The sequence below is a fragment of the Podarcis erhardii genome (genome assembly GCF_964252035.2).
Source record: "Podarcis erhardii genome assembly, chromosome: 8".
Lineage (NCBI taxonomy): Eukaryota > Metazoa > Chordata > Lepidosauria > Squamata > Lacertidae > Podarcis > Podarcis erhardii.
This window is the reverse complement of record NC_138499.1, coordinates 86,005,327-86,021,192: the sequence shown is the minus strand read 5'-3', so window position 1 is coordinate 86,021,192 and position 15,866 is coordinate 86,005,327. Positions and strand designations below refer to the sequence as shown.

The 15,866-nt window shown below is 49.9% G+C and overlaps 1 protein-coding gene across 8 annotated transcripts in view; it reads left to right on the top strand.

Annotated features, from left to right (window-relative positions):
• ENOX1 (ecto-NOX disulfide-thiol exchanger 1) overlaps positions 1–11,557 on the top strand; it is a 309,881-nt gene extending 298,324 nt beyond the window's left edge. For all 8 annotated transcript variants that reach the window (XM_081872748.1, XM_081872745.1, XM_081872749.1 and 5 more), the window contains 2 exons: positions 1,228–1,313; positions 10,663–11,557. In XM_081872748.1, coding sequence (XP_081728874.1) covers positions 1,228–1,313; positions 10,663–10,794 — 218 coding nt within the window. In that variant the 3' untranslated portion in view covers positions 10,795–11,557. The remainder of the gene's footprint in view (positions 1–1,227; positions 1,314–10,662) is intronic.
• The last annotated feature ends 4,309 nt before the right edge of the window (positions 11,558–15,866 follow it).

Genomic DNA, 15,866 nt, shown 5'->3' with positions numbered 1-15,866 from the left:
CTGACTCTGGGGTTGTGGTGCTCATCTTGCTTTATTGGCCGAGGGAGCTGGCGTACAGCTTCTGGGTCATGTGGCCAGCATGACTAAGCCGCTTCTGGCGAACCAGAGCTGTGCACGGAAATGCCGTTTACCTTCCCGCCAGAGCGGTACCTATTTATCTACTTGCACTTTGACTTGCTTTTGAACTGCTAGGTTGGCAGGAGCAGGGACCGAGCAACGGGAGCTCACCCCGTTGCGGGAATTCGAACTGCCGACCTTCTGATCGGCAAGCCCTAGGCTCTGTGATTTAACCCACAGCGCCACCCACGTCCCACTGACTCTGTTACCAGTGCTCAATAGTTGAGGTCCTCTCTACTCTTCACCAACTTGCCCGTACAACATCCCTTTGTATGTCCTCAGCAGTTTGGAGTCAGGCAGAATAGGTGCACATGCATTCACAAGAAATCCAGAAGAAAACCAGTTTGCGTCAGAGAGATCCCAGCATTTTGGCCAGGGAACCAAATGTCAGATAATTCAGGAAGAGTAGCCATTTTAGTCTGAGGCAACATCATGACAATAATCTGGTGGCACCTAAAAGATGCAATTAGTTTTTATGTGGACTAAGCTTGTATCATTTGATGTGGAGAAAGAGAAAGTCAGGGAGAGGAATTCTCACACTACCAGCTTCTTCTGGTAAGATGTGATTCTTTTTCTTTTTCTTTACTAAGGAATAAGTAATACAAATAAGACAGACAAAATGGGTAGTTTTAAAATGGAAAAATAGAAACCCGCCTGAAAAAAATGTTTCTGTTTGCTCACTAATCTGGATTAAACACAATCCATGCTGAAATTATTAGAGCAATTCAAGACAGTGCAATTTTGAATGCATTTGGTATCCAACATTTTCATGACAAGAACAACTGAAGAAGAAAATGCACAATATTCTCATTTCCATGCCTACAATTTTTTATTGGCAAATTAAGCATTAAACTGAGAGCTGAAACAAATGCTTCCAGAAAGTATTTGCTGTGAAATCTTCCCCTTCATCTTGGTCAGCTGGTGGGGAACTGCAGTCATTGTTGAAAAGTGAGTGATTGCTTTTAAATGTGGTCGTCCTAATTGTTTAGCAGATATAAGTGACCTAATTTTAGTAAGAAGCAGGCATGGTCATATGCAAACCTTATTTTGTTTTGCCATGTTCTGTTTTGCCTAAGGAAATGTTCAAGTTTTGTGTTTGTTTTAATACAGGTATCATCTCTACCTTCCTTCATGTCCATCCTTTTGGAGCTAATATAGAATATCTTTGGTCTTATATGCAGCAGTTGGATTCCAGGGTAAATTGAATTCACTATTATCAGTTTTGGGGTTATAGAAATATAAGATTGCGTGTAACTGTGTGGAGCAGATGCAGGACAGAGGCAGAAATCCTAGCCATTCTTGATCAAAGAACTGTCCAAAAGATGTATTGAGTCCCATTCTCTACTGTTTTTGCTGTAAAAGCAAATTGATTAATGGGCACACTTACATACATAGCCAGGAGCACCATTAAGATGATTCAATCTGTCTACACAGTCCAGCCAAACATTTGTCACAGCTGCCCAGTGAACTTGCCCCTAGGGCAGGGGTCTGCAACCTTTAAGACAAAAAGAGCCACTTGGACCCGTTTCCAAAGGAAAAAAAACTGGGAGCCGCAAAACTCGTCATTATAAAAATAACTTTTTTGTCACTTTTTTATTATTTCTTTGTTTGACCCCTCAGAATTACTCCTAACTAACAAGTTACCTTTTTTTTGTGTGTGTGTGTGTGTGTTCTTCACTCCCCTTCAAAACAGTGACCAGCGTACATGCCCCCTTTCAATGCAGTGACCAGCGTACATGCCCCTTACAATGTAGCAGGCGGGCGGGCGGGCGGGAAGGTGACGTTGGGACGGGGCGTGACTAACGCACGCCCCGCCCCCATGCGACGTCACAGCCAGTACAGCGCCCGCCAGAGTGGGGAGTGTTGGGGCGCACAATGCGCCTCCTCCCCTCGCTAGTATCCGCCCCGGAGCCGCGGCAAAGGTGTAAAAGAGCCACATGCGGCTCCGGAGCCGCGGGTTGCAGACCCGTGCCCTAGGGGGATGAGCCACACTACCTGCTGAAGGGAAGGGAGAAACCCCCCGGCAGCTGCCTCTCCCAGTCTGGCCATTTTACCACCATCCATTTTAACAGGAGTGGCCAACATGGTGCCATGCTGGTGCTGTGAAGCACAACTCCCATCAGTTTCAGCCAGTATGGGCAATGCTCAGGGGTTGTGGGAGTTGTGCTCCAAAGCAATTGGATGGCACCATGTTGGCTAGTCCTGTTAGACTCAAGTCAGGTAAGATTTGACTACCAAAAGTGTTACCAGGATATCTGTTGCTCCACTCCCTTCAGACACCAACCTAATTTAGATATGTGCTTCCAAGCAGGAATAGCTTTCCCCACTGTTACCATGACAGGGATCTTAAATCCATCCCTAGTTCATTCACAGATGAATGCCAAGTAAGCCAGTGTGGTGTAGTGGTTCAGAGCGGTAGACTCGTAATCTGGTAAACCAGGTTCGCTTCCCCGCTCCTCCACATGCAGCTGCTGGGTGACCTTGGGCCAGTCACACTTCTCTGAAGTCTCTCAGCCCCACTCACCTCACAGAGTGTTTGTTGTCGGGGAGAAAGGGAAAGGAGAATGTTAGCCGCTTTGAGACTCCTTAGGGTAGTGATAAAGCGGGATATCAAATCCAAACTCTTCTTCTTCCCTGCACTGTTTGCTTCTGTTGTGACAGGTGCAAAATATGTGCATTTCACAACAAAATAAAAGCGGAGGTGCAGCCATTAAGCCCTGGCAGAACCGGCAAATGTCACAAAAACTTTTGAACAGTGTTCTCCTGCCGGGAATCTCTGAGCGTTCAGGCTAGGACAGCCAGAAAAAGGTTCCCATGTGTCAGAGGCGGCAAACGTGGCTACAAGGTCCCTTTCAACCTTACTCAAAATTAAGGTGTAATGCACCAGAGTAATATCTGTGCTGGGTGATTTGCAGAACTGCCCACCTCTCTGCACGAATTCTTCCGAGGGCATTCAAGGAGGGCAGATGAGAGAATGTTACAGATAGGTAGCCGTGTTGGTCTGCCATAGTCAAAACAAAACAAATTCCTTCCAGTAGCACCTTAAAGACCAACTAAGTCAGTTCTTGGTATGAGCTTTTGTGTGCATGCACACTTCTTCAGATACACTGAAACAGAAGTTTCCAGACCCTTCTATATAGTGAGAAGGTGGGGAGGGGTATTACTCAGAAGGGTGGTGGGAATGGGTGATTGGCAGATAGCTGTGATGAGCCTGTTGACGACTCTTAACGACTGCAATAGGTCTTACAGGAAAAAGCAAGGGGTGAAAAGGTGAAAAATGGCTTTGTCATGTATAATGAGATAAGAATCCAATGTCTTTGTTCAGACCAGGTTTCTCCATTGTTTTGAGTTTGGTGATAAGTTGTAATTCAGCAGCTTCTCTTTCCAGTCTATTTCTGAAATTCCTTTGTAGTAAAACAGCTACTTTGAGATCTTGTATATGGTATGTTGATCTTGTAGATGGTATGTTGTCCGGACAACACCATTACTGGCCCCAACAACATCACACATACCATCTCGGGACTATTTAATTGCTCATCGTCTAACATTGTGTATGCCATAAAATGCCAACAGTGTCCTTCAGCTCTCTATATTGGACAAACAGGCCAGACCTTACGCCAAAGAATAAACGGACATAAATCGGACATCAGGTGTGCTGGACCCGGGGGAAAGGTACCGTGAGCGTAGTCTGAGTCCACACGAAGAGGGGCGAGGTCCGAGGCGGAGAGCCGGGCGGGGAACAGGAACGCTGGAACAGGAGGCCGAGCAGGGAACAGGAACACCGGATGGTCAGGAACAGGAGGCCGAGCAGGGAACAGGAGCACCGGATGGTCAGGAACAGGAGGCCAAGCAGGGATCAGGAACACAGGAAGGTCCAAAGCCAACAACGACGTTGCTCCCGCAACCTGGGACCGGGCTGACTGGGCTTTTATCCTCTTCTAAGGCCAGGGGCGGTCCCGGCCCCCAGGAGCCCCGCCTCCTCTGGCCTTAAGGCGAGCACTCCTCCTGGGAGCAACCAGTTCCCTTCGCCTCTCTGCCCTAAGCCTCTGCAGATCAGGAGAGGCCGAAGGGTTACTGGGCCCTGGAGGAGGCTCACCTGTAGCCACTGAGTCCTCAAGCCCCTCTGGGGCCTGAAGGGTTTCACCTGGGGCCAGCTCCTGGTGCTCTGCCACAGGTGCAGGCTCTTCAGCATCTAGGCCTTGCCCCAGTTCAGCCGGCCCTGGAGGCGGGGACTCCTGTGCAGGCTGGGATTCCTCTGGTTCATCCTCTGAATCGGAACCCCAGGCCATCACACCATCCCCCCTCCCAGGCCCCCCCCTCAACCGAGGGTCCGGACCCGGCTTGCCGGGGTACGTCGCATGGAACTCTCGGAGGCAGGCAGGTGCGTGGACGTTGGCCGCTGGTTCCCAGGAACGGTCCTCCGGTCCGTACCCCTTCCAGTCAATGAGATACTGCAGCTTTCCCCTGCGGTATCGGGAGTCCAGGATGCGTTCCACCTCGTACTCAGGCTCTCCCTGAACCAACACTGGCTGCGGTCGGGGACGGTTCGGGTGGAACTCGTCGGGTGGGGCCACTGGACTCAGAAGGGACCTGTGGAAGACCGGGTGAACCTTCAGGGTTGCGGGTAACCGGAGACGGAATGCCACAGGAGAGACTTGGTCCACGATAGGGAACGGGCCGGTGAATCGGGCGTCCAACTTCCGCGAAGGTCGAGAGGGGTGGAGGTGGCGAGTGGAGAGCCAAACCAGGTCACCGACGCAAAGTTCCGGCCCCACCTGGCGGTGGCGGTCGGCCTGGGCTTTGTACGCTTCCTTGGCCTGGTGCAGTTGCTCCACCAAAAGCTGTTGCTGGGACTGGAGCTCTTGAAGCCACTCCGTCACCGCCGGGACTGCGGATGCCGGCAGCACATCTGGAAACAGCCGTGGATGATAACCGTAACTGGCCTGGAACGGGGTCTGCTGGGTGGACGCATTCACCGCGTTGTTGTAGGCGAACTCCGCCAATGCCAGGTGGTCGACCCAGTCATCCTGCTGGTAGCTGCAGTAACACCGGAGGTACTGCTCCAGCACCGCGTTCGCCCGTTCCGTCTGGCCATCGGTCTGTGGGTGGTAGGCTGACGAGAGGCAGACCTCTGTCCCGAGGGTCTGGTGTAATGCTCGCCAGAACCGGGATGTGAACTGAACGCCCCGGTCGGACACCACGCGCTCAGGTAGGCCATGCAGGCGGAAGACATGCTGAAGGTACAGCTGAGCGGTTTCCTTGGCTGTGGGTACAGATGGGCAGGGGGCGCAGTGCACCATCTTGGTGAAATGGTCGGAGAAAACTAGGAGGCAGGTACAACCACGAGACGGGGGTAAGTCCACTACAAAGTCCAACGAAACCGTGTGCCAAGGGCGCGGTGGAACTGGCAATGGCTGAAGTAGGCCGGGGGGTCGCCCGGTAGGGCCCTTGGCGCGCCGGCAGACATCACAACCAGCAACGTATCGAGCCACATCAGCCTTCAGGCGGGGCCACCAAAACTCACGACTGACCAGATGGGTGGTCCGATACCGTCCAAAGTGCCCCGCTGCTGGGGCATCATGGGCCATCCGGAGAACCTCCAGCCGCAGTGGCCCTGGCGGGATGTACAGACGACCGTGGTGCAGCAGAAGGCCCTGATGCAGGACCAGCCCCGGATACTGTGGGCTGGACCCTTCAGCCAGCTCCTGGAGTCGTTCCTGGGCCCAAGCGTCGACCCGCTGCTGTTTCCGCACCCGAGCCTGCAGTGGCTCCGCCTCCTGGGTGGCCAGGAATGCAGCTGGAGGTAGGATCGTGGTGGGTTCTGCTTGCTGTACCGTGTCTGAGTTGTCTTCAGGTTTCCGGGACAGGGCATCCGCCTTCTGGTTCTGAGAGCTAGGGATGTAGCGGATCCGGAACTGGAACCGGGAAAAGAACAACGCCCACCGGATCTGTCTGGTTCAGCTTGCGGGTGGTCTGGAGGTACTCCAGGTTCCGGTGGTCGGTTCTCACCTCCACCGGATGTCGTGCCCCCTCAAGATGGTGGCGCCAGACCTCAAAGGCCACCTTGATGGCCAGTAGTTCCCGCTCCCACACAGTATAGTTACGCTCTGCTGGTAGGAGCTGGCGGGAATAGAAGGCACAGGGTAAGAGTGGCGCTTCAGGTCCATTCTGTTGAGACAAGACGGCACCGAGAGCCGTACTGGAGGCGTCGGTCTCCACCACAAAGGGTCGAGAGGGGTCAGGATGTTGTAAGATTGGCGCCCTCTGGAAACAGGCCTTCAACCCCTGAAACGCCTCCTCTGCCTCCTTGTCCCAGGAAAACGGCGTCTTTGGGCGCAGTAGCCGGGTCAACGGGGTGGTGCGATGAGCATAATCTGCGATGAAGGTCCGGTAGTAGTTGGCGAACCCCAGGAAACGCTGTAGGTCCTTGCGGTTCCGGGGTGCCGCCCATTCTCGAACCGCTGCCACCTTCCCAGGGTCCATCTGCACCCCATCTGGAGAGAGCCGGTGTCCAAGGAAGTCCACAGTCCGCTGATGGAACTCGCACTTGCTGAGCTTTGCGTACAAACGGTGCTCACGCAAGCGCTGCAGCACAGTCCGGACATGTCCCTCATGGCGAGCTGGGTCACGGGAGTAAACCAGTATGTCATCCAAGTACACCACCACGTACTTGTCTAACAAGTCCTGGAACACGTGGTTGATGTAGCGTTGGAACACAGCAGGCGCGTTGCACAAACCGAAAGGCATAACCAAGTATTCGAACTGCCCGTACCGGGTCCCAAATGCTGTCTTCCACTCATCCCCGGCTCGGATCCGAATCAAGTTGTAGGCCCCCCGGAGGTCCAGCTTGGTGAACACCTGTGCCCCTTGCACCCGCTCCAGCAACTCCGAGATAAGGGGCAAGGGGTACCGGTCTGGGATGGTAATTTTGTTCAGGGCTCGGTAATCATGGCAAGGGCGAAGTTCCCCACATTTCTTCTTAACAAAGAGCACTGGTGCCGCGGTAGGCGAGGTGGAAGGCCTAATGAACCCACGCTCCAGGTTCTTGCGCAAGAAGTCCTGCAAAGCCTCGCGCTCTGGCTCTGTTAGAGAATATAAGCGACTCACTGGTAAGGGCGCTCCGGGCTGGAGGTCTATGCCGCAGTCAAAAGGCCGATGCGGCGGCAGCTGGTCTGCCCCCCGTTCCTCGAACACGTCCTGGTAGTCCTGGTACACGGCTGGGAGCGTGGGTGCTGCCTCCTCCGTGGGCGCGGCCGCCAGCGTCTCGGATTGAGCATGGGAACATGGGTCTGGGAAGTGCACAGTCCGTTTGACCCAGTCAATCTGAACGTTGTGAGCTTCCAGCCAGTCCATCCCGAGCACGAGGGGGAACCGGGGCATAGAGGCAATGTCCAAAGTTCGCAACTCCCGGTGCTGCTGGAGACACAGGACCAGGGGCTGGGTCTCCTGAGTAACGGCTCCTGAACATAGAAGCCGTCCGTCAATTGCTTCCACCTGGACCGGTTCTGGCTTGTTCCGAAGTGGCACCTGATGATGGGCAGCAAAAGCAGCGTCCATATAAGAACGGGTTGCTCCTGAATCCACCAAAGCATGGGTAAGAATCCAGGGCCCACCTGGAGGGTATAAACGTACCGGAACCATAAGATGTTGCAAGTCCATTGGTGCGGGCCCATTCTGCGCTGTTTGGGACCCCCGGTAGCTAGGGCCATCAGCTACTGGGGGTTGGCGGTTTCCCTGCGGCTGGCGTTTCTCAGGGCAGGACCGAGCGTAGTGTCCACTTCCGCCACAGTAGAGACATAGATTCCCCTCCCGACGCCGCACCTTCTCTGCGGGGGAAAGGCGTGGCCGCACTGCCCCGAGCTGCATAGGCTCCTCCGATAACTCAGTTGTGACTGTGGGGCTGCCGGAAGAAACTGGTGCCGAGAACTGGAGGTGTCGTCGGCCCCAGGCCTGGCGACGATCCTCCAGCCGGTCGTCTATCTGTAGACTCCGTTGAATGAGAGTGTCTAGCGTGGTGGGGCGTTCCATTGTGGCCAGCTGGTCCAGTATCTCGTCCGAAAGCCCTTCGAGATACTGGTCCCGCAATGCCGAGTCGTTCCAGGTCAAGTCCTGTGCCAACAGCCGAAACTCCGTGGTATATGCGGCCACCGTGGACTCGCCCTGTTTCAACTGCCGAATCGCCCGGTTGGCTTGACTCCCTTTCTGGGGGTTGCCGAACGCGGCCTCCAAAAGATTGCAAAACCCCGTATAGTCTGCCAGCAAGGGGGAGTCTTGCCTGAGTAGCGGCAACGCCCACTTGGCCGCCTGGTCCTTTAACAAACTAATCAAAAAGTGCACCTTGGTGCGGTCGTCAGGGAAGTTCCGGGCTCGCCCCTGAATATACAACTTGGCTTGGGCGAGGAACATGGGAAAGCTGGCCGGGGCTCCATCAAATTTCTCGGGCAAAGCCACTGGGTACTTGCCAGGAGCCGGGGCGTCGGCCCCAGGAGCCGGTAGGGCTTCCAAGCGCTGCTGAAGTGCCGTAACCGCGTCGCTGAGCTGCTGCACGGTGTGAGTCAAGGCCTGGTTCTTCTGGGCCAAAGCCACCAGCGCAGCCACCTGGTCAGCCATGGCCTCTGGCTCTTCCCGAACGCACCCCAACGAAGGGGGAGTGCGGGTGTGGCGGGAGCAAACTGTGCTGGACCCGGGGGAAAGGTACCGTGAGCGTAGTCTGAGTCCACACGAAGAGGGGCGAGGTCCGAGGCAGAGAGCCGGGCGGGGAACAGGAACGCTGGAACAGGAGGCCGAGCAGGGAACAGGAACACCGGATGGTCAGGAACAGGAGGCCGAGCAGGGAACAGGAGCACCGGATGGTCAGGAACAGGAGGCCAAGCAGGGATCAGGAACACAGGAAGGTCCAAAGCCAACAACGACGTTGCTCCCGCAACCTGGGACCGGGCTGACTGGGCTTTTATCCTCTTCTAAGGCCAGGGGCGGTCCCGGCCCCCAGGAGCCCCGCCTCCTCTGGCCTTAAGGCGAGCACTCCTCCTGGGAGCAACCAGTTCCCTTCGCCTCTCTGCCCTAAGCCTCTGCAGATCAGGAGAGGCCGAAGGGTTACTGGGCCCTGGAGGAGGCTCACCTGTAGCCACTGAGTCCTCAAGCCCCTCTGGGGCCTGAAGGGTTTCACCTGGGGCCAGCTCCTGGTGCTCTGCCACAGGTGCAGGCTCTTCAGCATCTAGGCCTTGCCCCAGTTCAGCCGGCCCTGGAGGCGGGGACTCCTGTGCAGGCTGGGATTCCTCTGGTTCATCCTCTGAATCGGAACCCCAGGCCATCACATCAGGAATCACAAGACAGAGAAACCAGTAGGAGAACATTTCAATCTCCCAGGACATTCTATACAAGATCTCAAAGTAGCTGTTTTACTACAAAGGAATTTCAGAAATAGACTGGAAAGAGAAGCTGCTGAATTACAACTTATCACCAAACTCAAAACAATGGAGAAACCTGGTCTGAACAAAGACCTTGGATTCTTATCTCATTATACATGACAAAGCCATTTTTCACCTTTTCACCCCTTGCTTTTTCCTGTAAGACCTATTGCAGTCGTTAAGAGTCGTCAACAGGCTCATCACAGCTATCTGCCAATCACCCATTCCCACCACCCTTCTGAGTAATACCCCTCCCCACCTTCTCACTATATAGAAGGGTCTGGAAACTTCTGTTTCAGTGTATCTGAAGAAGTGTGCATGCACACGAAAGCTCATACCAAGAACTGACTTAGTTGGTCTTTAAGATGAGAGAATGTCAGTGATGCAAGCAGAGCTCTGCCTCAGCCATTATGGCAAGGGTCCCCAACTTCTCTGGGTTCAGGCGTACCTGGAAACCTATGAATTGTGACAGCGATATATCTAATTAGAGCCACAAAAAGGGCTGTCCCGTTCTCAAGTTGCCACCCTCCGGACCTCTTGAGGAGGTACATGGAGAAGGGCCTCAGATGACGATTGCAGAGTCTGGGTGGGTGCATACGGTTCATTGATCTGACTAAATGTGCTCATGAATGCAGTTCTGCTACTCTCAGCTGCCCAAAGGTACTTAATCTCTTAAACTATTTTGCCTGTTCTCCCAAACACACCTGGCCAGTGGTGGGAGGAGCCAACAGCAACTTGTAGAGAGAAGAGAGGAGGGAAGTCCGTTCCTCACCACCACCACCACCACCTGAAAAGCACAGTGGCCTTTGCAATTTGTATTCTTCCCAAAACTACTGCAAATGTTTTCATCTGAGCTGCAGGGAAGAATTTGGGGGCTTCAACCCTTGCCTCTTGTCTGAGGCTGGTTTTCATGACCTCTGAAGTTCTTATTCAGACCTGTCTCAAGAGTGTTCTGTAGACATCTCCTAAGAGAAATACAAGAGATATCCCTTAATTACTGGGTGGGGGAGACGTATCAATTAATGGCATAAATTGCCCTAGACAAACGATCATGAGAACCCACCCCTGGCAGAATCTGAGCATATCCATCAATTATTTGAGATCACAAGTGTTTGCTGTGTTTTCTTCCTTTTCCTAGATCTCTGCAAATGAAATAGAAATGCTTTTGATGAGGCTTCCACGCATGTTTAAGCAAGAGTTTTCTGGAGTAGGAGCAACACTGGAGAAGAGATGGAAGTTCTGTGCCTTTGAAGGAATTAAAACAACTTGACTGTGGACGGGAATGGAACTGTGTCGGGGGGAGAATGGGGGGCATGGCAGGGGCGAGCGGAAGTATTAAAGGGCAACCCTTAGGTTTGGCATACACCTTCCCAGAGTGCTCCAAGCCTGGTTTTAGTTGCATTTGTGATGTCCTCTTGTGAAAATGTAGTTGTGTGCCAGTTCCAATAAAAAAGGGGAGGGGGGAACAAGACTTCTGAAATGTGACAGTTCTGTTTCCTATGAAAACTCAAAATTAGCTCACTGAGCAAATGAGAAGAATTTTCGGTTACTAAGCTCAGCGATATAAATGTAATATGTAGTAGATCTTCCTCAAGTTCCATTCCTGAGAGTCTTTCTGTTTAGTAAGAATACAAAAGTGATTTCACAGTAAGAGAAAGTATACCAAAAGCAAACTTGAAAATGTGTCTCAACGGTTATTGTATTTTGTAAATTAAGTTATCTCCTGTACCAGGGACTTTTGCCTTATTGCTAGAGGCCTGAAAAAAAATATGTGATTGGATTCCTTGAGAATGCTTTATCCAAAATATTATTTTTCTATTGTAACTATTCTCCGTTCTAAGTTCATTTAACATAGATTGCATATCGATTTTCATAAACATGTAAATAACGGAGGAAGTCAGTGTTATTGTATTGTATTTGGTATGTAACATTCAGGGTTATTGCATCCAAAAATAAGTATCCAGTTGCATTACTGTTATGGATTTTATAGCAAATATATTAATTTTTCCCAATAAATAGGACTTCTACCATAATGGCTTTTTCACGAGCTGTTATTTGATCCCATCTTATTAAAAATCCTAGTTCAGTGTAATACCATTACTGTCTTTCTGCTGCAGCAGAAGCCAGAGATCCCATTCATTCTGATGTTGTGTGTTAGACGTCTGCGTTCTAGTAGGGACAGAATAAAGTAATGTGAGACTGGATCCATGGACTGAGAATGGTCACCAAAGGAGCCTTTCACATTACCTATTTTTTGCCTATTTTTCAAGCTATGGTTTTCCCAGTAGTGTTGTATGGAAGTGATAGCTGGACCATAAAGACGGCTGATCGCTGAAGAATTGATGCTTTTGAATTATGGTGCTGGAGGAGACTCTTGAGAGTCCCATGGACTGCAAGAAGATCAAACCGATCCATTCTGAAGGAAACCAGCCCTGAGTGCTCACTGGAAGGACAGATCCTGAAGCTGAGGCTCCAATACTTTGGCCACCTCCTGAGAAGAGAAGACTCCCTGGAAAAGACCCTGATGTTGGGAAAGATGGAGGGCACAAGGAGAAGGGGACGACAGAGGACGAGATGGTTGGATAGTGTTTTCGAGGTTATCAGCATGAGTCTGACCAAACTGCGGGAGGCAGTGGAGGACAGGAGTGCCTGGCGTTCTCTGGTCCATGGGGTCACGAAGAGTCGGACACGACTAAACGACTAAACAACAAATTTTTTGCTGAAATGAACAAATTCTATCTTATCTATCATTCATCATTCATTTAACTTATATGCCTCTCTTCATCCGAGGATTACAGGGCAATTTACAGCATAGAAACACACAAATACCGTATTTTTCGCTCTATAAGACGCACTAGGCTACAAGTCGCACCTAGTTTTTGGAGGAGGAAAACAAGGGAAAAAATATTCTGAATTCCAGAAGCCAGAACAGCAAGAGGGATCGCTGCACAGAGAAAGCAGCGATCCCTCTTGCTGTTCTGGCTTCTGGGATAGCTGTGCAGCCTGCATTCGCTCCATAAGATGCACACACATTTCCCCTTACTTTTTAGGAGGGAAAAAGTGAGTCTTATAGAGCAAAAAATACGGTACATAACATAATAACAGGATAGTAACCCACCCATCTCCACAGTTTAAAAGGCCATAGACGGTTTAATCAGCCAAATACCAATGTTGCTTTAAAACTTCATCATCCAGCTTTCCTTTTTAACTTAAAAACACAATATGAAGCATATACATTGCCACGTTATGCAGGATATCTAGAAGACCATCAATAGTTGTTTATAGCCTTTTCAAAGTAGGCTGAAGAAATATATTTGTTGTCTTAAAGTAAGAATTGTTTTTTTCTGAAAGCATAGTGTATTAGAATATTCTATTCAGAGAGAAAGAAAGAGAGAGTGAAGTCTCACTGAAAGGTAGAACCTTGTTTTGCAAAAATAATTAGAAGTGAAAGACCCCCCCCCCTTCCCTCAGTGGATTATAACAAAAGGATCGTTACAAAAGGTCTGCAAACATGTTTGTTTATGGTAATTTCCATGTTAAAATTATAGGGAACAACTTATAACAGCCAGTTACATTGGTTTCTCGTTGCAATTATGACAGTGGTGGGATGTGTTAGTTTCTATTTTGAAAAATGTCCATATGGAAAATTTACTGCATTTTGGCCTCACACATTTGGAAACACCTGCATGTGGCATCCCCATGACTGGACTCAGCTCATTATTTCTTATTTTAATCAGCAAAGGGGGGGGGGGGGACTATGTTTCAGTGGGAAGAGACAGCAAAAAAATTACACTACAGGCATATTTGCTGAAATGATGCCAGGTGGTAGCTGAGAATCAGCAGAAGAGTGACGGTGTTTTCATTTTCTTTTTTTCCTCTTTTTTTGGCAATGTGCAGTTTGGAAGCTGAAGTCTTATTTGTGTGCAGAACATGTGCCATGCGGTATAAGAACGCAAGGCGCACTTCTTGTCCCCACCACCTCATGCTACCATCTGCTGTAGCTACAATAAAATATCTGTTTTATTGGACTCCCATTGCCATGGAACCACGGGAACCGCCCGTTTCCAAATATATTTATTTCCACCCATGAAGGAGAAAGGGAAGCGTTACTGTGATGGGAGATTTCTACAGTACAAAAATCCAGAGGAAACGTCCACTTCCCCAGTGACTTCCCATCAAGTATTTAGTGAGCCACAATATTGTGAAATCAGCTCTCAGTATCCCTCCAGGCCTACTTAACCTGATCTATTTTGCATCTGAGGAAACAGCATGGGTGGGCTCGTTCCATATTGCATGCTCTCAATGTGAGGGGGGGGGAAGGAAACTGGAGGAAAAAGAATGCCAAGACATGGCTAAAAAGCAACACGGGCAGCTGGTGTAGTCTATGTGCCAAGACGATGAGGTACAATCAGCTCACCCCTCGCTCACATGTTGCCCACCTGGTCTTAGGCAAACCACTTTCAGCACAACAACTCCCGTCTGCAGCGCAAGTCTCCACCACCTGCTCAAGGTGTGCTGTGCCTGTGTCAGGAATTTCGGAAGAGATGCTTGCCTAGCAGAGTCACGCACGCACCTGCCCTGTTCCTGCCTCTCAGTGCTGAGCCAAGAACTACTGGGATCACAGACAAAACAGCTTATTTGTAGATTGAGTTGAAATACTTTATTGTCACTTGTACAACTTGTATACAGCGAGATTACATGATTGGGAGCTCAGAGCCACAGCGTATGAATGTGCCGCCATCTTGGAAGACAAACGGACTATAAAAGTAATGGTTATTTTATTAACTGTCATGGTTGCCCCGAAATCTTCGTTTCAAAAGAGAGAAACTAGTGGTGCGCAGAACCCCCTACATGAATCAACAAGCAAAACACACACTCTCTCTCAAAAACAACAACGGAAGGAGCAAGGTGTCTGGTGTTACCATGTTGGAAACCCCAAGTTAAAAACCTAAGACTTTATCAAATAAGGGAATCACTGTGGAGTGGAGAGCTCCTGTGTCCCCTTTCTGTGGCTGGATCCTTTGGGCCTTTGCTCCAATCTGGAACACATTCCAAACCGTCCCTCAAACATTACACAAATGCTGAGTTTCAATAGGTTTATTCCTCGGCACAGAGGAAGCTGCTGGGGTCAGACTATTTGACCATTCGCTTCGGCTGGCAATGGCTCTCCAAGGCCCTCCCTTACCCTGAAAAAATGGAGATAATTTTTCCTTGCTAGCTTGCTCCCTATTTACAATATTGTAAGAGTGTTTGTTCTGCGCTTGGTTTTATTTCTTCCATTTCATACAGATAAAAGAGGGGAAATATGGGCCTTGTGTCAAACTGCTTAGTCTGAAGTAAAATAACTTACTTTCATCTTTTCTGGGAGTTTCTGACCCAACTCCATAAATCCCTTTTTGCACCCATTACCTCCAAGTCTAGCAAGACTCATGTAAGTCCTTCAGCTGTTTGTTCTCCTCTGCGTCAGGTACCTTTAATTAGTTTGTTATGTAATTTGTTTTCCTGGAACTCTTATGAGTAAAATTAATTGCAAAGGAGGGAGGATCATCTTATCAGCCCACATAGTAAAATAAGTAAAATATGTATAATGTCAATGTTCCATGTACAACACATTTACATGCAAATGGCCACCCATATAATTTACAAAGAAAGCCAGAAGCCAGCGATTGCAAGGAGAAACCCATAAACAGGGATATAAATTCACAACATGAATTAGCCCAGAAAGATGAAAGGCAACTTCCAGGCGGTTATTTAACTCCTGAGAGATGAGCAGCTACCAGCTCACCGGCATATAGATTTGCATCCTGATTTCTCTTATGTGAAGGGGCAGAGGGAGTTCAGCCCAGCGCATGCGGCTCTCACTCTGACAGCAGCCACAGAAAACATCTTCGGTCTTAAGACAGATTGTTGGCATCAGAGAACTGCGTTTCCCAGTTATTACAACACTCTTATTACATCCGTGCAATCTCATCCTGCCGGCCTCACACATTTGCATAACAAGGAACGTCAGATATCCAAATCTTAAGAGACAGTTTCAAGTCAGCAAATTCTGTGGTTTGCTTTGTTTCTTGGGGGGGGGTGTGGAGAGACAGATATGCTGAGCATGTGAGTGTATGTAGCAGAATACACACTATGGGTGGTTCCAGAAAGATGCTTATGGACAAGGACACCAGCAATGAGGATTCAGGGCAAGCCCAAGGCAATCTTTCTAATCTCTTGGTCTATTTGTGAAATTTTGGCAACATAATCACATTGAGTATAACTGACAGTGAACAGAGTTCTGTGGTTTTGCATCAGTTGAAGTCCTGGTCACGCTGTTGTGAAACATTTTGTAACCAAGCT